This window comes from Ruditapes philippinarum, unplaced genomic scaffold (assembly GCF_026571515.1).
Source record: "Ruditapes philippinarum isolate M1 unplaced genomic scaffold, ASM2657151v2 ctg9178_1_1_1_1, whole genome shotgun sequence".
NCBI classification, from domain to species: domain Eukaryota; kingdom Metazoa; phylum Mollusca; class Bivalvia; order Venerida; family Veneridae; genus Ruditapes; species Ruditapes philippinarum.
Genome location: NW_026853810.1, coordinates 64,132 through 89,303, shown reverse-complemented (window position 1 = coordinate 89,303; position 25,172 = coordinate 64,132). Strand labels below are relative to the sequence as shown.

Genomic DNA, 25,172 nt, shown 5'->3' with positions numbered 1-25,172 from the left:
TCATAAAACGCTTATGGAGTAATCTTTCATTTGATACCAATAATATTGGACTTTTTATAGAAATAAAAAAGTTAGAATGGACGCCGTGTTTTCCTTCACTTTATTGAGAAATAGGAGTGAGGCGACGGGTATTATACCTGTCCGTACATTTCCATGATAGAAGATCGCAAATACCATGAGAGAGGCGGGGCGTCATGCATGACTTAGAATCGTCTAACTTTGTGAATCTACTTTTGTCATTTTAAACATGTAACTGTGTAAACGTACTGTTGTAGTTCTACGACTGGAACACGTTTTATTAAATTATATTTTCTGCATTCGAGTTTTACATTTCATTTGTGTTTTTCAGGTACAGATATATATCTACAAGTGTGTAAACATGCTTATGTATTATATGTAATTGTAGATACGAACTTGTAAATGTGTTGTTGTTCTCCATGTTAGGTCAGTTGTTAAGATTTACATATAAACGTGTTATTTAAAAGCGGGTGCCTTCAATTAAAAGATTGGATTAAGAGGCATATCATTTGCTGTGCACGAATGCAATAAAAAATGCTAGACATACATGTTCGCATTTTCAAAAGTAGTTTTCAAAAGGAACACATTACATGTCTGGAATTTTGGCAACGATCGCCCTCCATAGCTTTATGACAACCATACATCTTAACAAAGTAAAAAAAGTCTGCAAACAGTCCACAAGGGTATCCATCAAAGTATCTTCAAGTTATTTCAAATTCCGTTTGTTACACAAAGCGTTTGACATTGTAACATATACTGTTTTGTTTTTACTGACTACATTCACTCCCTCAAGAAGAAAACAATACAAATGTTATTACATTTTTTCCCCAACTTCGGCTTTTTTCTTATATTTCATAATACCGTTCTGATATATATGAAGGCAAATCTAAAATAGGAAAAAACGTAATTTTTAAGATTGAAAAGACGCAATGCTTACTACAATGTAAAAGCTAGACTCCTTCTCACCTTGGTACATCCATTTTCTAACAAATATTTGGCAGCTCCTTGGATATCCTTGACAGCTCCTGGCCAATCAAGTTCACCCATCAAGTGCCCAGCTTGCTCCGTGTCAGTTGCTATCTTGCCCCTATAAAGGTCGGGAACCAATGTAACAAACTTTCCCATCTCACCAATTTCTTCTGCTTCCTGTTTGATCTGATCATTCATTCCCCACCATTCCTTGCAATAAATTAACGGAACTCAATCAAATGTTATTGTGTAAGTATAAGTGCAAAAGTACATAATTAGAATGAGTTTTATATCTATCCCGTTTTAGAAAAAGAAAAAGTGGACAATGCCAACGGTCTCCTCTTCCATAATACCATTACGTCATGGCCAAATTGCTTGTACATGTATGTGGCTTTCATGGAATTAACTACAATTATCGGTCTTGTAATACCGTTACCTATTAAAATCAAGTCTCAAATCTCGCCAAATACAAAGTTCCATATAAAGATATTCTTATAATAACCCAATTAAACAAAAAAAACACCATCAAAATTAATGTAATAATAACATCAGTGTTTTTAATATTTTTTATAATTATTTTACAATGGAAGTCCTGAAACATTAAGTTTGTTAAAAAGGAACACATCCCTGTTGAAGAGACAAAATAAAAATACCTAAGCATTTAAAAAGTGAATATCAAATATTTTATACAATTAGAGAAGAAAACATACATTATATTTTGATACTTTAAGTTCAAAATATACAAATATACGATCCGATAGTAAGAATTAAAGTCCATTTTGTCCGTAATGACGTTGCCGGCATAATGTCCTCGTATGCCTAGCAAAGTGGTCTCAACTATATGTTAAGATCAAGATCTGATAATGACAATAGTTCATCGAATTACACGGTGCAGGGCCGGCAAAATCAGATTTTGACTTACTTGTCCGTTTTTATATGAAGCATTTTTTAACTTGTCTGTATGATATTTACATACTTAATTCTTGTCTGTACAGGCTACGGGACAACCACGGCAATAAGGACAATTGACTTTGCCGGCCGCCAGGGCGTACATAATGAAATTCTTAATATATACCGATAGTCTGTTGCCACATCAGTGTAGCATTTATTAATCGTACTATTTGTTGGCCTAAATAGAGTACATAAGAGGCGCTTTTTAAGTGTTGCTTTCATCTGTTTTACTGAGATGCACTACAGTCATAATCATTATCAATTGTTCGTTATCACTTTGTGATTTCTCTTATAGCAAAATTGATTGAATTATTTCTTGTTATATATTTATGTGGTGGATATGTTTTTACAATTTTCATAACTAACTACCAGCATCTATAAATGGTTATTCGAGCGGTTCTTTATTTTCCTAATGGTGTTCTAGAAAGTTATATACGATCATATAGTTTCTAAATCTTTAATCTTTTTACATTCATCTTGATGATTATTACCTGATAAACCATTTTTCTCCTTGACACACTACTGTTTAAAATGTTAACTAATCATGTATAAGATTCTTATAAATGATAGCTTCTTGTGAACAGACCTTCTTCAGTGGCATGTATTACACATAAATAAATAAATCACCGTAAATGACGCTCTGCTTAGTATAGGTTAGAGTGCATATTGGGTGTTCTTCGTAAATAAGAAAGCTAAAAAGGAGCGGAGCTTGCGAAGCGACTGTAGGTTTCTTATTTACGAAGAACATCCAATATATGCACTCTAACCGGCTTAGTGCTCCGCCCATTTTTTTTCCGCCCAACACACTGCGTGACGTCACACGATAGCCTAAATGTGTATAACCATATTTGGAAGAGGTAGCGGTACACATTTTCGGGTCACGTGTTTTGCAATAGCTAATTCCCGCATTCTGTCTAGGTAAATCAGACAATATCACGGTGCATATCCATACTGGTACCCTCTTTGCGAAATATTCTTAAACGGTACCCTCTTTGAACATGCACAGGTCATTCTCTGAAAAACAAACCAGCGATGGATAACAATGCAGTAAAGTTTCATTGTAATAAGGAAAGGAGGTATGACACGTAGAGAAAGATGTATACCACGGAGCACTAGAATGTTTTATTTATGTGCTGAATTGTCATGTGCCCGATTTTCATGTACTGCAACTTCACAATAAGCTACAAAAAGTCGACATGTTTTGCCTCGCCCGTCACCTCGACATATTTTTCGGGCTGAAATGAACCTGTGGCTTGATTATATATGCATCATACATTTATTATGTTCATATACATGTCATTTTCGGACAAATGGCAGTATATTGTCAAAAATAAATGTAACATTCATAAAAACACTCTACTTTCGGTTTTGCAGCTGCACGGGCTGTAATATTTACATAAAAAGTAAGAACTATGTAACAGGGTCATCTTTTCGTGCATTGAACTAAGTTGAGTTCATTCCAGTTACTTCCCTTGTATCATTTTTAGCCAATCAGATCATCGTTTTGAATTTCCCTCCAAGTGTGTATTGAGTTCATGACTTTTGAGTGAGTTAAAAGTTTAAAGTTTGAGAAAAGTTGAATTTTGGAGGCCAGATATATTTTAATATGTTTTAAGGATATTGGATTAATATTTATGGTATGTTTTAAAGATCATTGTAGGACAATAACTTCTATATTCCATGTAAAACAATATTTTATGTTATTTGGAAAAAAGTAAATTCATGATTTTCATGTGTTTAGATTATCCCTTTTGTGTAAAGAATTGAGATGGTTCAGAAATAGCATTCCTTATTTAACATCACTTAACTCATATCTATGATGCACATTGTTATATATAATATGCATTCTTTCTTTACATAATTTACAGCACCAGTCACTGTGTGCAATGATGTGTATTGATTGCCAGGTGTACATTGTAGTTAGCGTGTTTTGATATGTTGATTGTAAAGCATACAATTCCACAAATTGGTAAAGTCATAATTGTATATTGTAATAGTATGTAATTGTGCCTAAGTGATTATTGTAAACTTTAAAGATAATCATATATTTATTGTAATTATTGTATATTAATGTAAATGTCATGTATTTTATGTAACTTGATGATATTATTATTAAGGCATCCATAATATATGTAATACATGAACGCCACTAGAACCACTTAATAATAAGTATCAATACTGTGTATTGAATTATTATGATGAAGATGTGTTTTATATGTAATAATGTAGATTGAAGGGAGATAACCTGGAAAAGTATAACATTAAATGATATACATTTTAGTGACCATTTAATGTATATTTCAGTGTGCAGACTTGTTAACTATTGTTGATTCAGATCATTTGAGATTGCGAGCAACAAGTGGTGGAACTGTGTTATGACAGTATACCTGAAAGGAACTTTCTGGTTTGAATAACAGTAGAGTGGTTTTATTATATTAATTGTGATTTTAATATCAGATTACACAGTGACAGTGGAGACTTTTAATAAATTATATATCATACGAACCAAAACCTATTTGGATTTGTTGTTACTTTAATTTAACTGCAAATACCCAAAGGTAACAAATGGCGCCCAACGGGGGACCTTATAGTTGAATTGAAAGAAAGTTGGAAGTTGTAGTTAATTGAAATATGTACCATAGATAGATTGAAAGTGAAAGTTAATGCAAAAGTGTGTTATGTGAAACTACTAGTGAAAAACTGAAACCGTTATATATCAGTTATACATGAATGATATACATGATCGGAAGAATAGCTTGAATGTAAATGGAATTGAATTTGAAGATTCAGTTAAGTTATAGGTGAACTTATGCAAGAGTGAATTAACTAGATATTTATCTATTCAGCTTATGTGAAGTTGAACTTTGTGATACATGTACAGTGAAATAAAAAGGATCAGAAGATTACATAACAAATCATATTAAAGGAGTTTATGTACATGTTGCATACAGTGAATAGTTAGTGCAATAAAGAGGTAACTATTTGAGTTGTGAGACACATTACAGTGAATGGAATGATAAGTTTGAATAAGAGTGAGTCTTATAGATGTGAAATGTGCTAGTGAATGTCAACTTAATTTGAACGAGAAGTGTTTAGAGATATTTTGAGTTATGACTAGACTGAATTAAATGTTAGGTTGACATATATGTGGCGTTAAGTAATTGACAAACTACTTTAAAGTGAATATATCAGTGGTACACTGAATTAAGTATATATCAGATAGCGGCAAAAGAAAGTAACTTCGTGTGAAAGTGAGCGGCAAACTGTATTAAGTGGTACACTGAATTAAGTATATATCAGATAGCGGCAAAAGAAAGTAACTTCGTGTGAAAGTGAGCGGCAAACTGTATTAAGTGAACACAGCTGTATTTCTACAGTAACTTTGACTTTGAATAAAATTATACAGATGAGAATTGAGTTAACAAATTGATACTATTATTAGAAATTGAATTAAAACCGAAGTGAGTTGTCGACATACTGACTTAACTCAGTGAATTAAATTAAATTGGTTTGATTTCATTGGATAGAAAACAGTATTGAATAAACTTGTATATGAAAGTGATTGGAGGTAGACATTAGAATTGGATTGAAGATAGTTAGAAGCAGACTGAATTAACTAAAGGTGAATGACAATTGATTGAAATTAAGTGGATAGCAAAGTGATCTAACTCAGAGTGAATGAAAATAGTCTACAAATAGTTGAGAGGAGACAGTAAATAATATAAGAAAGAAGTTGAAATATCATATGAATCATATATGGAAAGGAGTTGAATTGAAAATAGTGAATTTGACGCAATATTGAATTAAGTGTTGAAACTACTTAGAGAATATCTGAAATGTGTTGATATGATAGTGACACATTGCATCGAATAAGTTAATGCTATACTACATTAGCGAAAGAGGAGTCAACGCAATACTGATTGTGTGTATCAGTGATAGGATCAGTGATAGTGATTGGGAATTGTTGTCGACTTAGCCAATTCTACATCATTAAATAATAAAAACAATTGCGTTAAATAACCAACTTAGATTGAGACTTTTTAAATTTAACGTCTGTTCTATTCAACATGAGTGATCCATCTATTAAAGAAAATGCATCTGGAGGAGAGTCAGTGAAGGAAATGACTATGTCTGAGGAAGACAGAAAAATTCTTGACGCATTTCATTCTTTGAAATTAAAGTCAAAGATAGAATCTGCGGAAGATTTAATTTCATTCATGAAGGATTATGGAGATGGAGGAGCGAAGAAAAAGAAACCATTATATATGACACCACCTACTGAAGGGAGCACATTGTATGCAGCTCCAATGACACCAGCAACTTACCAAAGATTAATGGAGGAATGCCTTGGAGACTTAAATATGAAAATATGCATTATTTATCTGGATGACTTGATTATTTTTAGTAAAACTTTTGAAGAACATCTACACCATTTAGATCTAGTACTCAACAAACTTCAAGAAAGTAATCTTAAATTATCACCGGAAAAATGTTTCTTCATTCAACAGAAAGTAAATTTCTTAGGTCATGTCGTAAGCGAACAAGGAATTGAAACAGATCCAGCCAAAATAGAAAAGATAAAAGCCTGGCCTACTCCAAAGAATGCGGATGAACTTCGATCTTTTCTCGCTTTTGCTTCATACTATCGTCGCTTCATTAAAGGATTTTCTCAGATCACTCGACCATTATCAGAACTTCTTCCACCAACTTCGCCAAAGAAATCAAGAAAAACTATGAAAGAATGGATATGGACAGACAAAGAACAACAAACATTTGATCAGCTCAAGATAATTCTTTCATCTCCACCAATATTAGCCTTCCCTGACTTCGAGTTACCGTTTGAATTACACACAGACGCATCGACCAAAGCTCTTGGAAGTGTTCTTTATCAGATACAAGATAACGTCAAGAGAGTTATTGCTTATGCAAGTCGTTCACTTACCAAATCAGAAAGGAACTACTCCGCATTCAAGTTAGAGTTCCTAGCTCTTAAATGGGCAGTTACAGAAAAATTTGCCGACTATTTAGCACTAAAGCACTTCACAGTAGTTACAGACAACAACCCCCTCACACATGTTCTAACATCAGCAAAGCTTGATGCAACTGGCCAACGATGGGCTTCAGCTTTAGGTCAATTTGATTTTGACTTGGTATATAGACCAGGAATAAATAATGCTGATGCTGATGGAATGTCACGCTATCCATACCAACAGGTTACACAAGAAGATGGAAATGAAATGATAAAGCTTAAGAACAACATAGTAAAAACAATCTGCAGTAGTATAATACCACCCCCATATTTTGAAACTATACCAGCTGACATTGATATAATTGAAGCTACTGACAATCCAAGCCAACCCATGGCACAGATAGAATTTCGTGAGATAAGAAGAAAACAGAGACAAGATCCTATGATAGAAAAATGGCGACGAGCAATAATTGATAAGAAATTACCACCTAAGAGTTGGGACAGAGATGATACAATTATGAAAAGAGTCTACGACAAATTACATTTAAAAAGAGGCATCCTGTACAAACATATAGAGAAAGACAACATCAACCAACTTGTTGTACCAAAGTGCTATAGATATGACATACTGAAAGGTCTTCATGATAATGTAGGTCACCCTGGTCGTGAAAGAACTCTTGCCTTACTTAGAGAACGATTTTATTGGCCGAGAATGTCAGTTGATGTTGACAATTGGGTATCCAATTGTAATCGATGTCTTCGAAGAAAGACTAATACCAGCATACGCGCACCATTAGTTAACATTGAAACAACGCATCCACTGGAGATGGTGTGCATGGATTACTTAACTCTTGAGCCTTCCAAAGGAGGAATAGCAAATATCCTAGTAATTACAGACCACTTTACAAAATTTGCTATGGCCATTCCTACAAGAAATCAGACTGCCAAAACAACTGCGGAAGCATTTTACAATAATTTTATTGTTCATTATGGTATTCCAACATCCATCCATTCCGATCAAGGGGCAAATTTTCAATCTGAAATCATTAAAGAACTTTGTGCTATTACAGATATGAAGAAATCTAAGACTTCAATTTATCACCCAATGGGAAATGGTGTTTGTGAACGATTTAATCGTACACTATTAGACATGTTAGGCACTCTTGAAACATCACAAAAATCTGACTGGAAAAAACATATACCATCTTTAGTTTATGCCTACAACAGCACACCTCATGAAAGTACAAAAATCTCACCATATGAACTCATGTTTGGCAGAAAAGCAAGACTTCCAATTGATTCCCTATTTGCTCAAGCAACAGAAGAAACAACATCAACAACACCAATAGAATACATAAATGAATTAAAGAACTATATTAGGACAACAAGAAAGATAGTAGAAGATCACACTCAAAAAGCAAAAGAGAAACAGAAGAAATATTTTGATAGGAAAGCAAAAGCAGGAACAATAACAGTAGGAGACAAGGTGATGGTTAAGATATTAAAACATGATGGCAAACATAAAATCGCCGATAAATTTGAACAAGAGCTTTTTGACGTCATAGATCAACCAAGACCAGAAATTCCGGTATTTAAGGTTAAATCTGAAAATACCGGCATTATCAAAACACTCCACAGAAACCATTTGTATCCAGTGCAAGAAAACAACATACTTGGTTCTGAAGAACAGAAAAGGAGAATGGTAAACAAAGAATGGGAGAAAGAAAACATAGATGACAGGCCTGTTCCAAAGAAGAGGAAGCCTTCAAAAGAAGACAACTCAAAAAGAGATGGATCAGAGGAGAGAAATATAAATCAAGGTAAGGACAAAGGTGACGTCACAACAGAAGCAGAGGATTCTGAATATTCTGATTCAGAGACGGGAAGCAGTAATGTAGTTCATACATACAGCAGTGGGGACGCCCATATTCCCAAGGACAGTGAAATTGATAGAACTCTGCAGTTTGAAGTAAAAGATAGACTAGCTGATACAGATGAGATACAAATGGAGGATGAAGTAAAACATGAAGATCAAAAGGAAAAAGAGACGATAGTGATAGAAAATGAAGGAGATGTAGGAAACACTAGTGTTTTAACAGACACTTATGTTGATAATACTGAAGAACCAAAAGAAGAAACACATGAATTCATAGATATTACAGAAGAACTTACAGATACAAATGAGGAGCATATACATCATACAGACGGAGACAATATAAGTACTGAATCTATTCAGACAATAGACTTTGTTGGGGATTCCAATAAAAATGTTGAATCAATGGAAATAGACAATGATGAAACCAATAGAAAACATCTAACACATGATGAAACTGAAAAGGTTATAACAACTGAACATAGGGAACAAGCATGTGTACCAAAACCTGCTCCAAGAAAATCTAGCAGAGAGAAAAGACAACCAAAATGGTTTGACTCATATCAAATGAATCAGATGGTGACAATGAGACCTATTGATTCCAAGCTTCATGCTTTGAATAAGCTAATGACATCAGGAATACTGAAGGATGTAGACTCAGAATTTGCACATAAACTCATAGACGCTATCATGAAATGATTTTGAAATTTTGTATCATGACTGTATTTTGAATTGAATTGAATTGTACATTTGCATTAAAGATATGTCATTAATGAGGCTATATATCTATCTGTATGTCATGTTTTCTTAAAAATAATATATAATTGCAAGAATGCAATTCAGAGAGAGGGGAGAAATAATGTATTTTAACCAGTTTTTACTATATTTTAAATAAAAACATAACTTAAAGATTGTTGCGTAAGTAATAATCGATGATAAAACTATTTTTTTTAAGTTCAATCATTAAATAAGCTTAATATTAAAATATCTTTAAAAAAATGAAGGTCTAAAATAAACATTGAGTGTAATATGATGGGAAATGAAGCTAATACTTGTGGATGAAGTCCATCAAGTAAGAGTTGTGTGTCATTTATACAGTGTCACAGTTGGCTCGAGATTAATGTACATTAGAGTAGAATTAAACTATGTAGTGATATGTAGTTTGTAATTATATAAGACACAGTTGCTCACCTATGACTCGGACAGACCTTACGAAATGACGAGACATCATTTTTCAAGGAGGGGAAGTGTGTAACAGGGTCATCTTTTCGTGCATTGAACTAAGTTGAGTTCATTCCAGTTACTTCCCTTGTATCATTTTTAGCCAATCAGATCATCGTTTTGAATTTCCCTCCAAGTGTGTATTGAGTTCATGACTTTTGAGTGAGTTAAAAGTCTAAAGTTTGAGAAAAGTTGAATTTTTGGAGGCCAGATATATTTTAATATGTTTTAAGGATATTGGATTAATATTATGGTATGTTTTAAAGATCATTGTAGGACAATAACTTCTATATTCCATGTAAACAATATTTATGTTATTTGGAAAGTGAATTCATGATTCTCATGTGTTTAGATTATCCCTTTTGTGTAAAGAATTGAGATGGTTCAGAAATAGCATTCCTTATTTAACATCACTTAACTCATATCTATGATGCACATTGTTATATGTAATATGCATTCTTTCTTTACATAATTTACAGCACCCAGTCACTGTGTGAATGATGTGTTGATTGCCAGGTGTACATTGTAGTTAGGTGTTTGATATGTTGATTGTAAAGCATACAATTCCACAAATTGGTAAGTCATAATTGTATATTGTAATAGTATGTTATTGTGCCTAAGTGATTATTGTAACTTTAAAGATAATCATATATTTATTGTAATTATTGTATATAATGTAAGTGTCATGTATTTTAATGTAACTTGATGATATTATTATTAAGGCATCCTATAAGATATGTAATAATGAACGCCACTAGAACCACTTAATAATAAGTATCAGATACTGTGTATTGAATATTATGATGAGATGTGTTTTATATGTAATAATGTAGATTGAAGGGAGATAACCTTGGAAATGTATAACATTAAATGATAATACATTTAGTGACATTTAATGTGTATTTCAGTGTGCAGACTTGTTAACTATTGTTGATTCAGATCATTTGAGATTGAGCAACAAGTGGAACTGTGTTATTGACAGTATACCTGAAAGGAACTTTCTGGTTTGAATAACAGTAGAGTGGTTTTATATATTAATGTGATTTAATATCAGATTACACAGTGACAGTGGACTTTTAATAAATTATATATCATACGAACCAAAACCTATTTGGATTTGTTGTTACTTTAATTTAACTGCAAATACCCAAAGGTAACAACTATTACATACATATACTTTGTTGGAATAAAGTGAACTTTTTATTTGGAAATTATAGAATGATACTGGTACCGTAAGTAATCAAAGTGCTGCAGCACTGAATGCGACGGACATGCAACCGGAGAGACATTAAGGCTTCTTTTAAACAAAAACAGAACACAAAATATATAACAGAGAAAATTTGTTCCATACAAGTTCGAGATTTGTAGAGCAATATATTTTGTGTCCCAAACTGATATAATTCAGATTTTCTACTTTCAAGCACTTAAATACAGAATGAAATTCATGCCTAAAACTCTGGTCAAACTTGTAAATCAGTGTCCTTTTCGATTTATTCTAAGAAATGATATGTAAATAGAAAAAAAACTGTCAACGAAATATTTCTAAAATAAATCCAGGCAAATAAACTTCAAACATAATACATTATACATTTGAGAATGCTATTTAGAATTGCTTCGTGTTATATCATAGTGGGCATATAGACAATAAAATATAAGTCATTTGTATTTTTATTTCTCTTGGATAATCATCATATGTCTCATTAAAAAAGATTTGGTTAAAATCATCAGCAATTAATAGTGTATTTTTTAGATTTTTTTATTTACAAGGTAAAGATGTAGAGGCCAGAGCACATCGTTTTTATTTTAATTTTAATGTCACTTAAGCACTACAGTGTTTAGTTGTCCTTTTCAATTTCACACTAAATTCCATTTTCAACTTGTTTGCTTCTTACAATTGTATAGAATTTCTAAAAGTATTGCATGTAATCCGCTGGTTTATTAATTACATGTATAATGTGTACTCCCTAATTATAGAGGCTATTCGTTGCCAAAAATCCAGCCTTTGAAACTTGACAATGCATACTTCGGTTCTACTAAACAGATTAGTAAAAATCTAATTGTCGATCCGAGAGTTACACACTGCTCTGGTATTAAGCATTTTGATTATCTCGATTTGATAAAATGAAAGCTGTTAACATGCAACTTAGATAAATTGCAAACTGTATTTATAAATGTATAATTTCAAATTTGCAACATGTAGAAATGTAAACGATAGAACGTACACAATACGTTTAATGCTGTGCACCATGACGTTGTGAATGTAACTGCATCATCTTGACACACTCAGGTTTACAACACCACACTTTCCTTTTACATTCTAACGCGATTAACATTTGTAAACGATTTTGCTACTTCCATATATGGAATTATCACGGAAATAGACGAAAATTAATAGGCGGAGCCAATTTCACGAAAGCAGAATATAAAGAGAGGTAACTCTTGCTGGTACAAAAATATTTCAAATTATATAGAAACTGTTACATCAATCTTGACTTTGAACATCCTCTGATTTTGTTAAAACGTATTCTAGTACAGGATATTCAAGTAATGCAAAATTGGTTAAGATATAATGTAACAAGAACTGTCGGAGGACAGAAACGCTCGACTATTCGAAAATTTGTCACAAGGGTGTTTCATTGAGTATAATAATGCTTACCTATATGAATACATAAAATTGTACGAAAAGGTACAAACCCTTCAAGTTTCAATACAATCACAGAGAACAAGTGTGTGAAGTTTCAATCCATTCCCTTCAGTAGTTATGGAGATACCAGCTTACACACAAAAACTTAACCACGAATTTATGAATCAAAAAAGGGGAATAATTATGCGAAAAAGTAAATCAGAAATATGGGACTTGTGCCAATCATCTTAGATAATCACAGATATCAAGTGTGTGAAGTTTCAATCCATTCCCTTCAGTAGTTATGGAGATACCAGCTTACACGCAAAAACTTAATAAAGAATTTCTAAGATAAAAAAGGGGCATAATTATGCAAAAAAGCAAATCAGAGTTATGGGACTTGTGCCAATCATCTTAGATAATCACAGAGACCAAGTGTGTGAAGTTTCAATCCATTCCCTTCAGTAGTTATGGAGATACCAGCTTACACGCAAAAACTTAACCAAGAATTTCTAAGTCAAGGGGCATAATTATGTAAAAAAGCAAATAAGAGTTATGGGACTTGTGCCAATCATCTTAGATAATCACAGAGAACAAGTGTGTGAAGTTTCAATCCATTCCCTTCAGTAGTTATGGAGATACCAGCTTACATACAAAAACTTAACCAAGAATTTCTAAGTCGAAAAAGGGGCATAATTATGTAAAAAAGCAAATAAGAGTTATGGGACTTGTGCCAATCATCTAAGATAATCACAGAGAACAAGTGTGTGAAGTTTCAATCCATTCCCTTCAGTAGTTATGGAGATACCAGCTTACATACAAAAACTTAACCAAGAATTTCTAAGTCGAAAAAGGGGCATAATTATGTAAAAAAGCAAATCAGAGTTATGGGACTTGTGCCAATCATCTTAGATAATCACAGAGAACAAGTGTTTGAAGTTTCAATCCATTCCCTTCTGTAGTTATGGAGATACCAGCTTACATACAAAAACTTAACCAAGAATTTCTAAGTCGAAAAAGGGGAATAATTATGTAAAAAAGCAAATAAGAGTTATGGGACTTGTGCCAATCATCTTAGATAATCACAGAGAACAAGTGTGTGAAGTTTCAATCCATTCCCTTCAGTAGTTATGGAGATACCAGCTTACATACAAAAACTTAACCAAGAATTTCTAAGTCGAAAAAGGGGCATAATTATGTAAAAAAGCAAATCAGAGTTATGGGACTTGTGCCAATCATCTTAGATAATCACAGAGAACAAGTGTGTGAAGTTTCAATCCATTCCCTTCAGTAGTTATGGAGATACCAGCTTACATACAAAAACTTAACCACAGGGACGCCGACGCCGACGCCGACGCCGACACCGACGCCGACGCCGACGCCGACGCCGACAAATGGGTGACTGCATTAGCTCGATTATTCTACGAATAGTCGAGCTAAAAATGTAACAACGTATATACTGATAATGAGCATAATAATATGCAAAAACTAAAGTTGGTGAAATAAAATAAGGAAATGTTTCCCATATATAGTGACACACATCACTAATCATTGATAACAATGATAGGGTTTTGTGAGCCACGGCAATACTCTTAAGCATATCTTTTTTTTTACCTTCAGCAAATAGTACTAGAATGCGATACATGGAAGGCACTTTTGGCAACACGAATAAAGAGAACTGAACAATAAGCCTGTGCCTTCTTTCTTTGAAGGACTATGTTGGATTGTAGAAAAACTCATATTTTTGACCAAGTGTATAACCACGAAACAATGCAAAGTTTACTATCGATAATTCCGTTGTATAACCAATACTTGTGAATTTGTCCCATTTTAATGTTGAAATAAATATTCAGTGTATCCTGGCAACTCTGTTTACCTCCATTGGGAGGTATTTTGAGTCATAGGATGTGATTTATCCTTTTATTGTTAAATATATGTAAGCTGACGTAGGTTAAGGTCTTTTTATGCATTGTGCTGAATCAATAGCACCTCTAAAATATGTGTATACATGCTGTCATTAGCTGTTACCTAGATTTGTTGTCTAGATTTGCTGTCTATATGATCAAAAACAGAGAACTACTTTTATGTACATGAAATACTACACAGAATATTTATTAAGTTTTGTAAGTGATGGCTTTCTAAGAGATAAAATAAACACAGTGATTCAGATTGGATCGGCCCTTCGGTCAATGGCCGATAAAAGCTACAGATGACCGGAAAAAACAAATTCAGTACGTCAATCGGGCCGAGAAAAATTCAGTTTGTCAGACAATTTGACCGAAAAATTTCTGTAGCAAACGGTCAAAACTTCATTTTACAATTTAGCCTCGATTATAACAGATATTTTCGTCCCTATCTATGCGATTAAAAAGATAAAGTACGAATCGTTTATTTAAAATAATCCGAGTCATACAGGCGCTTATCGGTACCCGGCGCTTATTGATTTAGTGTAGTGCGGAACGCTTCGATGTTTATCGTTGTTGTATGAAAAATATGGCGGCGAAAAAACCTCTCTTTGATGCAAAACAACGATCTTTATTTAGTGTTGGTTTTAATAGTGAAAAATCATCAAACCAGCCGCCTATCAAAGAAAAAGGTAGTTCATCTGATTCTAAAGTACCACGTTCATTTCAAAATAAATGGCTTCAGGCCCACAAGTGGCTTAAGTTCAATACAGAAAAGCAGTTGATGTTTTGTACCCTTTGTATTAACGACGGACGCGACAACATATTTACGCAAGGTTGTAATAATTTTAGAACAAGTACTTTTAGTGACCATGTTAAATCAAAAGATCACCAGAGATCTTTAGCGGCAAATGCTTGTAAAGATGACTTTAAAAGTGTGATGAACAAGCACTTCTCTGCCAAGGAAGAAGCGGTTCTACTTGCCTTAAAGACAGTTTATTACCTGGTTGAAGAAAATATACCGCTCAGTAAATTCAAATCACTCGTTGAGTTTCAGAAAAGTGTTGGTGTGAGTGGCTACAATCATCTGTCTGTATCTGACGGTATAAGCTATGAGTCGGACTATGCTAGTCATGAATTTTTGAAAGCTGTATCCGACACTGTGGAGACACATACTGTACAAAAACTACAGAAGTCCCCATTTGTTACACTTCTTTGTGACGAATCAACAGATCGTACTGTTACACACCGCCTAGTCATTTATTGCCAGGTTTTGGGGGAGGATATGTTTCCTGAAACATTATATTTATGCAACATTCGCCTAGATGAAGGAACAGGTGCAGCTATTTCTTCTGCACTATACAAGGAGTTGGAAAAAAGGGGAATTGGTCCTGAAAAGATAATGGGTCTTGGCACAGACGGAGCTAGTGCAATGACAGGTACTTTTTACAACTAAGCACAAAATTTTACTGATAAAAATGAGACCAATGTTAATACTCAATGCACAATAAATCAAAGTTAAATTTTTATGATGTGACACATGGTGGTATTGCTGTTATAAAAAAAGTTGACTTTTCTTTGAAATGCAATGATTATTCCTAATACATAGTGACTTGTAATATTTAGCAATTCTACAAAATTTCAGGTAGAGACAGAGGAACTACAGGCATGATGCTGCGTCAAAACCCACATATCATGAATGTACACTGCATTGCCCACAGACTAGCGTTGTGTACAAGTCAGGCGTCTGATTCTGTGCCACCAATGAAAGCATATCAGGAAGTCATAACATGTAAGTAATAATTATAACTATCGATAAGCTCATTTTTTATGCAGTTTACTAAATTTTGATTAAATTCTAAGCATAAACCAACAAATAAAAAATTCTTTCAAACCAACAAATAAAAAATTCTGTCAAATTCAATGCTAAGATATTTTTATAATCTTGTTTGTTTCCTAAGTCTGATGTAAGCTTACTTCAATCAACAAAGTATTTAGTTTTGATTTTGTATATAGCACATGACATTTTAAGAAGAATAAGTTATTTAAGAATTGATTAATCATTTCAGCTATCTTTTACTACTTCAAATTCTCTGCTGCAAGAGTTGCAAAGTTACAGGCCATTCAGGATGTCTTGGACTCCCCCCGATTGAGATTTAAAGAGGTCCATGCTGTTCGGTGGATGTCGTTCTTCTCTGCACTTGAAGCAGTTTACAAGTAAACTATTTAAAAACTTTAAATTTAAACATATAACATGATCATCATCTTTGCCAATGTGCATAAACAGACTTCAATTTAAAACATATAACATGATGTTTTTTTCCAATATGCATTTTTATGTTTGCTATTGTGAATAAAATCTTTGATTGTTTAAAGCAATTTCAGTTATAGACAGACCAAGCCTATTTTAATATCAACTTATTCCTTGAAAATCCTAAAACACAAAGTTCATTTGCATAAAAGAACATAATTACAGCAATTTAAATGTATGTTTTTTTTTAATTTCAGGGGCTTGGATCCATTGATTACTTATCTAGCTGCCACCCCAATGAGTGATGCCAAAGCACAAGGATTGAAAAAAAAGGTTGTCAAATTGTTTCTGTTGCAAACAGGTTATAAAATAAAATATACTTGATTTCTAAATATTTTCAGCAGTTTTGAAGTCATTTTTTTACAACTGACAGAATAAAGCCATTGATCTTGTGGCTCATGCTATAAACAATATTCAAATTATTATTTATGAATTGACCTTATTGATTTAAATGCAAAAAAAACATTAAATTAAAATGCTGAAAATAACCACATGTTCAGAGTTAGCTGTTTTGTTATACAGATTTTAGTTTGAATGTTCCTATTTTATTTTACATTTCAATGTATGTTATTTAATAGATGTTTGCTGCTGTTGGCTGTTATAGTTATTTTGGATGAAATCACATTGTTTTACAGTAAGTTTGTTACAACTTTATATCTTTTCACATATATGTTATTGTATTGCAACTGTGTGTTTTATTTTCTAGCTAAGATTTCAAAATTATTTTTAAATTCAATTTCATGTTAATTAAAACATTTAATTGATAATTTTCTGTATAAAAATACTTTGTCTGAAAAATATCTTGTTGATTTAATTGACCAACAAACAATAATGAAACTTTAATTATTTCAGATTGCCACACTGAAGTTCATATCTATTACCTACATAATGATGGACATCATTCCAATTGTGACTCAGTTGAATCTTTTCTTCCAAAAGGAAATTACAGATGTAGCATTAGTCAAGGTAAAATTCGTTTAAAAGTTACTTACAAAACTTACTAATGCTTGAAGTATTGATTTATACTTGGTGAGCATAAAAATAATTCAGATTGCTTCATTCTTTAAAACCATGCAATAAAACTATTTAAGAATCAAACCTTTATTAATAGAAACATTATTATAAATAAACATTATTTTTGTCAGGTGAAGATTGACCAGACATTGTCAGACCTACAGCAGTTGATAAGCACTCCAGGATGCCATGAGCAGAAGTTAGCTGAGGTCATTACAGACACTTGCTTCAAGGAGCACACTATCTCCCAGTGTCCAAAAAGTGACATAGCTAGTGCCAAGGAGAAATTTATCACTGCACTTGTTAATAATATTGAGAAAAGGTAATTCATTGCATTCCAAGACATTTTCCACACTAGTATAAAGTATCTAAAATGCAGATAGTATTTTTACATGTTATTATTTCATATGACATATAAAAACTATAATTGTTTATACATAACATAACATATAGGTAAATTAAAAAATAGTATAATTCTGTTTTTCTTGTATAATTTCAGGTTTCCAGATACTGATCTTCTATCCTCATTTGGGGTACTCTCAATGAGGCCCATCACACTGCTGTCAGATGTTGAACTGAAAACCTGGGGTGATGAAAAAATAGACATTCTTGTCAATCATTTTGGAGAGGAGAAAAGTCACAAATGGAAGGTTGATGGGGTGCAGCACACTAAGACCAGCTCTCCAATCATAGATCCAGATGCAACAAAAAATGAATGGAAACAGATTAAGATACTTGTTAAAGCAGAAATGTATCCCCGTGATGATCTCTTTAAACTGTGGCATCTTATAAATAAGTTTCATGGTGAACAGTTCCCTAACCTTTTGATATTGGCCAGTCTTGCCATCATATGTCCTGTAAACACTGCAGGCTGTGAGAGGGGGTTTTCTGTTCAAAATCAAACTCTTACAGCTTTGAGAAACAGGCTCAATCCTGACACTCAGGACCAAATCATGAGGATAAGGATAAATGGCAAGCCTAGGGAAGATTTCCCATTTGAAGATGCTTTAAAGGCATGGAAAGCAGCTGTACCTAGAAAATTGTTTAACTGACTGAAATAGAAATGAATGAAATATTTTCCAAACAAAAGGGATATTAATAAAGTAAACTTGAAAGTGTCAATAATGTTTTATTATTCATTTGACTGTTACAAAAAATGTCTTAAGTTTTTTTTGTACTTTAGGACAAATGACCTAAAAAAATATGCCCATTTAGGACATCTGTCCTAAGGAAAGTGTGTCCAATCTGAATCACTGAAACAAAGTATACATAAATTGATAATCAACATACATACATTTGGACTCTTTTAATTTTTACTTATTGAAAAACAAAATGGGAAAAATGGGAAAATATATGGTAAAATAAAAAGTTATGTACGAAAGGGTACATACAACTTTGGTTATAATTTTACTATTGTTAAAAGTTTTTTTCTTGTCAGGTCATACGCTAGAATTAAGGCTACTAATATAATAGTACTACTAGGAAAGACAACAGCCAGAATTTGGTCTGTATTAGTAATTAGTCGTATCAAAATCTCTATCAGATGTTGACTTGAAAATTTGAAAGTGGTAAGGTAGCAGCTTAACTGTAAATGTTACTCATTCCTATGCAAATTGAAATATCATCAGTAAAATTTATTTGTCGTTGAATATAGTCTTTTCAATAGTTTTCACTTCCTTGAAAAATATTTAACCTCAGACATTATGTAACCTGATCTTTTTGGGGTTTTTTTAAGTTTCTTTTTCCAGGAAATGTGGTGTCTACAACGTTTTAAAACTTATATGCCTATATTCCTTTACAGTCCGCTGATGTTGATTGTAGGCAATCATGCAAGTGAATTATGTTTAGTAACTAAACACCTAAAAGGTATGATAAACGGAAACTACGCCGCTTCTTGTCGCCGACGGTAAATACCGAAAATGAGCGGAAAATACGTTTATTTACGATGATTTAGTGGGCGGGAAAATGGGCGGAGCTTATTTTATCTCCTATTGAAAAACGTGTAAAGCTGGATTATGCTGATCTGAATCATGATGGTTCGACAATGTAAAGCTAAGAATGTAACTTCTGTTTTGAGTATTCGAACACTTGGTATTGCTACTATCAGTTAATGTTTTGTCGTTTAACAAAATGTATTTTGTTGAAATGCATGTTTACAATGTTAAATCGGCAAACTCAATCCAAGTATGCAACATTGGAGTTTACATACAAAGAAATACAATTGTATTTTTTCCATTAACAAACTGTTCAACTCAGATCAACAAGGCTGGATTTTTGGCAACGAATAGCCTCCATACCTAATCGCCTGTCCAAAAATCAGAACAGGTGAAGCAGAATCTATTTTTAGAATAGCGAAGGTTAATTCATATCATGACCTAGAAAAATATGTAAACAAACCACAAGAATCGGAAGTAGAACTGATATTATAACTTCCTTACCATGAAAGACTACATGGCGGTAAAGTGTTGAAAACTCACTTCTTACATGCATTTTCAAAAATAGATATTAACTATTGTACTGAATCTAATATATTAATAACTGCTGAATATTCAGCTAAACCCGCGGTATGAGTCACGAAAATAGTTCTTCTTTTATTAATGCGCGAGTTATCCTAGAGTCACGAAAAACTTTTGATTTGTTAATAATAATGTTTTGTATGATGTAGAAATATTTATTTCCTACTAATAATGTCTTGGAACTCAGAGGTTACACCTTTATTGTAGTATAATTTGCTGTCCTACTTTTTCGACAGCGGTAAATCGTTTCAGCAGTAATTTGCATATTGCGCAATAATACTACGGGACTACAACGTTTTTATCAATAATATACGTTCATATTTTAACTTGGATAACTTAATTTGAAATTGAAAAGGCTAAATATGGAAGACATTAAGATATCCAGACAAAGTATGGGAGTTTTGAAGGATCAAATTCATGTACTATTTCTTGGGCTGTTAATCGGTTTAGGACACATTGCGCGAGTGTAGCCAACGAAATCCCATGTGTAGATGACTTAGCTCTGAACGCGCCTGAGGGCGCGTCCGTCGCAATAAAACATTTTTTTACTGTTCTTTGCCTGTTTTCATTTCAACGAACCCCTCTTTTTTTTAATTATATGCTGAAGTGACGATATACATGTGCGTGTACGGAAAAAACATGATGCATAAATATTGATTAGTAGGAGTAAACTTCAAGATCTCTGCACATGCGTATATTTCACTTTAGCGCTCTTCGAAACTTAGCTCCGCCCACTTGCGTTTTATAATATAAAACGTCCAGTTTATATAAAATCTGTTCTATTAAGATTTGAAACCTGAAAATTTGAAAAATCCTCGTCGGTGATTGGCTTAAAAAAAATGGCGAGCACTAAATATCATACTAGACTAAAACTCCGCGAGTCGGATGTGTCGCCTTGTGAACAATATAGTTTAGGAGATATGGCCAGGACAAGAAAATTAACAAAGGACAATAACTCAAAAAAAAGAAGTGCAGAGCAGCAGTTTCTTTGCACTGCACTTCTTATCAATAAGATATATTATCCTATGAAGTTTCAAGTCCATAGCTATAAGCTTCTGCTTTCGGCCAAAATCTATAATTATTGTTATGTTGTTATTTACACATGTACAAATATTCTAAATAAAATATGTTTAAACCAAGTCCATAGCTTTTATCATTTATGAGAAATGGCCAGGACAAAAATAAAGTATGAAAATTAATAAAGGGTAATAACTCAAAAATAAGAAATACAGAGTACCGGTTCTTGTACAATGCACTTTTTCTGAATGAGATCTATCATCCTATGAAGTTTCATGTCCATAGCTTTTATACTTTAGGAGAAATGGCCCGGACAAAAATGAAGTATTAAAATTAACAAAGGGGAATAACTCAAAAAATAAGATGTGCAGAGTACCGATTCTTGTACACTGCACTTCGGGTTATTGAAAGAAGCACGCATACCAAGTTTGAAGTCAATCAGACTTATAGTGACTGAGTTATGCTCCGGACAAGCTTTAGGGAACGCCGACTCCGACACCGACAACGACGTCGCCGACAAAAGTAATCCCTATATGTCGCCTTTTCAAGGCGACACAAAAATTAGCTAAACAATTACATGTACTTCAAATTATATAAAAACAAATGAGAAACTGACATTTTGTTTTATTGCCAAAATGCGTAACTGTTTTACATTTATCTTTCATGTTATGAATTACTTCGCACTTATATACCTGAATTGTGAATGTCGATCGTTCTATATTAAAAGGCAGAAACAAATATTCTACTAAAATTAATATTCATTTATAAACTAAGTAAAGTTATCGCAAATAAACGAACGCATGATATATTCTAAATAAATCACAATTTGCCATTTTGTACCACGAAATGTGACAGTGCAAGCGAGCATAACGTTCTAGTTAGAGCTACCCATAATAAAATGTAACGTATTATAAGAAAACGGTTTGATAAAAACGTTTCATTAATACGTGTATTCGCAAAATTTTCTCGTGCGCACAACGCGCAACGTATAAACATGTATATAGAATGTTACAAGTTGGAATTAGGTACGCGTTAAATTGATTAAAAGCGTGCATATTTAGACGTCTTAACCTCTTCTCGGTGACGTCATTTTTCTGCGCTATGTTGGTTTTCTCATGGGCGACCTAGATTATAATAGTTTCAATCAACCCCAAAAAAGCCTATTATGCAAAGCTGTCCTCAAAAGGTCCAAAAAGGTCATGGTTCATAATACTACTAAAGAATAATATAATAAATATTTTGGGAATTACAAACAACAAATACATGTATTTACCTGTAAGACTATCAGTCCTTTTGTTCTATTCTGACCCGTTCCTTGAAGAACACCGGGGCAATCTCCTTTCGCATTTTCAGATTTGAAAGTAATGTCCGTCCTCGTCTGTAAACAGAATAAATTTTTCTAAGGGCATAATGGCACAAAATAGTTTTCATTTTTTCAGATATTCTACCAGTAGGTTATTAATCTTGACACTAATCTTTATTTTTATGTCACGGTTCAGAACTGTTCACTATTTAGGGGAGAAGATGTGTAGCCAGATAGCTCAGTCGGTAGAGCCGCGGTACGGAATTCCGAAGGTCCCGGCCTGCACATTTTTCTCATCATGTGACATTTGGCGCCCAACGTGGGGCCGTGACTGCTTATAGCTCAGAGTTTAATTAGCATTGCTCTGTAGCATTATGAAAATCAAGGACGAATTTCAATATTGCGGGGGGGGGCCTGTCACGGTTCATTACTGTTCACAATTTACGGGAGAAGATGTGTAAGCGGCCGGATAGCTCAGTCGGTAGAGCCGCGGAACGGTATTCCGAGGGTCCCGGGTTCGAGTCCCTGTCAGGCTGCTTACACATTATTCTCACCCTGTGACATTTATCTCAGTGATGGAATTATGGCAGACAATAACAGAATAATGGCAGACGATAATATTCATTCTTCTAGTCTGCAATGGGAGACATAGTTACAATAAGCAATGCTTAAATAACAGAAAACAATGTTTTTTTTCCTAATTGGACACTCGGATAATGATACTGTAAACACTATTTTTATCCAGTGATCAAGATAGCGGCAGAAAATCCGTAATTAAAATGGGCATATTTACTCTTTTTTTTCTAAATGAATTGAAAGGAAAAATCCGTAATTAAAATGGGCATATTTTTTTATTTTTTTTTCTAAATGAATTGAAAGATAGACTTTACAGGAAAATATGTTTATTGCAACAATATTTTTATTGATAACAATCCGCATTTTATTCTGTTATGAGATATGAACGGATAATGATCCTACATGTATACAGTATTTCTATTCAACTGGCAACTGAATATTCTTTCTTTTAAGTGGGCAATTGGATAATAGCAGAAAATTTTTATTATCATTTTACCCCCAATCGTTAGATGGAAATTCAGAAAAAAATACCTGTTAATCTCTTTTGTTCAAAATGTGTTATATAATTTTAATATATAGTGCCTGGGACTTAAATGTTTCAGATAGTACTTTAACCTTTCATCGCATTTGCATTCATGTACCAAACTCTTCCTTTTATTTGTTCTCTTTTATTAACTTTGGGAAATGCCTGCATGTTTAAAATACATGTACATAGACCTAAGGTCATGGAAATAACAATTCAAGTCAGTCTTTTAGTAAATTTATGTTGTTGTTGTTTTTAATCCACATAAAAATTTAATCAAAACAAAATTATGGCTTAAACAAAGAGTTAATATGTTAGCAGTTACTGAAAATAAACAAAGGCTAAGGCTCTTAGGCTCTGTGTGTGATGGAAATACTTATCTGCAATAATTGATATAAGAAATTGTGATCGAATAATTTATGTGCAATACTTCATAATTAGTAAATATTTTGCCTTTCTGGTGTCATATGATCAATTCTAATTAAGGACCACAATGGAAATAAGTCGGTTTTTGCCTTCTTTTTGTGTCATCCTTGGAATTGAATATATGACATCAACACATGCACTTTAATGTTTACATGTATCTCTTGATGTTGACATTGAATTTGTAGTTGTTTTATGACATGTATTTTTACCAGAATAAAACTATCTATATATCTCTTAGCAAGGAGTAACGTACGTGCTGTCCCTACCCCCCCCCCCCCCAACAGTGGGTATGCATGTGATCGAGTATACTTCAGGGCACACGGGATCCTATAAGTAGTTCCATGGACGGCAATAACCCAGCAACGACAGCAATTTTAGTAAATTGCATCGAACCCAACTCAATTACACGCTGTAATGAATTTGCAATACAATTTGCTGTCATTCTGGATTAGTTGTTTGGCGTCAGAGACAGACCTTTGGGGGGGGGGGTAAATTAGATCTTAATTTCGGGACCTTATGCTTGATAGAGAAAAGAAAATGTAAATTTTTTTAAAAAATCACATTTTATCCATTTCTAATTAATTTAAAGTAGCAATAACACAACTATTGGTGGTCCGATACCTAACACGGAATGGAAGCGGTTATAGTTACCTCCCATCAATTTTCGTAAAAATAATATTACTGGCTTAAATTTAAGAGGTTTCCACATAAGAAGAATGTTTGCTATCATAGTTCTGTTAAAAGGCCAACATCCAAATAAACTGTCAACACTTAAACTCTTACCATTTTCTTTTAATCACTGAAATATCAGCTACCGGTCGCCACAAAAAACACGTTAATAAAGGGTGCACACAACTAAATTAAATGGCAATGGTTGGGGTCACTTTGGACCGTTCTTTATAATTAGGATATTAAGCTAGATAATTAAAATAATACAATTTAGGGTTCATAAATATCT

The 25,172-nt window shown here is 33.2% G+C and overlaps 2 protein-coding genes across 2 annotated transcripts; one reads left to right on the top strand and one right to left on the bottom strand.

The window, feature by feature from the left end:
• Positions 1-939: 939 nt before the first annotated feature.
• Positions 940-25,103, bottom strand: LOC132737995 (uncharacterized). The gene is made up of 3 exons (XM_060725411.1): positions 24,998-25,103; positions 22,660-22,764; positions 940-1,197 (listed from the first exon to the last, which is right to left on the bottom strand). The coding sequence occupies exons 1-3, from the start codon at positions 24,998-25,000 to the stop codon at positions 955-957; spliced, it is 351 nt and encodes a 116-aa protein (XP_060581394.1). The 5' UTR covers positions 25,001-25,103; the 3' UTR covers positions 940-954.
• LOC132737994 (zinc finger protein 862-like) lies at positions 14,783-18,997 on the top strand. Its single transcript, XM_060725410.1, has 7 exons — positions 14,783-15,967; positions 16,174-16,320; positions 16,598-16,745; positions 17,037-17,112; positions 17,692-17,805; positions 17,985-18,175; positions 18,353-18,997. The coding sequence occupies exons 1-7, from the start codon at positions 15,109-15,111 to the stop codon at positions 18,903-18,905; spliced, it is 2,088 nt and encodes a 695-aa protein (XP_060581393.1). The 5' UTR covers positions 14,783-15,108; the 3' UTR covers positions 18,906-18,997.
• Positions 25,104-25,172: the final 69 nt, after the last annotated feature.

What these genes read in the sequence shown, in the direction of transcription:
- LOC132737995 (XM_060725411.1), bottom strand. An exon ending in AAGGACTGATAGTCTTACAG is followed by an intron (nt 1,198 to 22,659) that starts GTAAATACATGT and finishes ATTTATTGCAAG; the next exon opens with GAATGGTGGGGAATGAATGA.
- LOC132737994 (XM_060725410.1), top strand. Translation starts at nt 15,109, where the DNA reads ATGAAAAATATGGCGGCGAAAAAACCTCTCTTTGATGCAAAACAACGA. An exon ending in ATATCAGGAAGTCATAACAT is followed by an intron (nt 16,321 to 16,597) that starts GTAAGTAATAAT and finishes TAATCATTTCAG; the next exon opens with CTATCTTTTACTACTTCAAA. An exon ending in GCACTTGAAGCAGTTTACAA is followed by an intron (nt 16,746 to 17,036) that starts GTAAACTATTTA and finishes TTTTAATTTCAG; the next exon opens with GGGCTTGGATCCATTGATTA.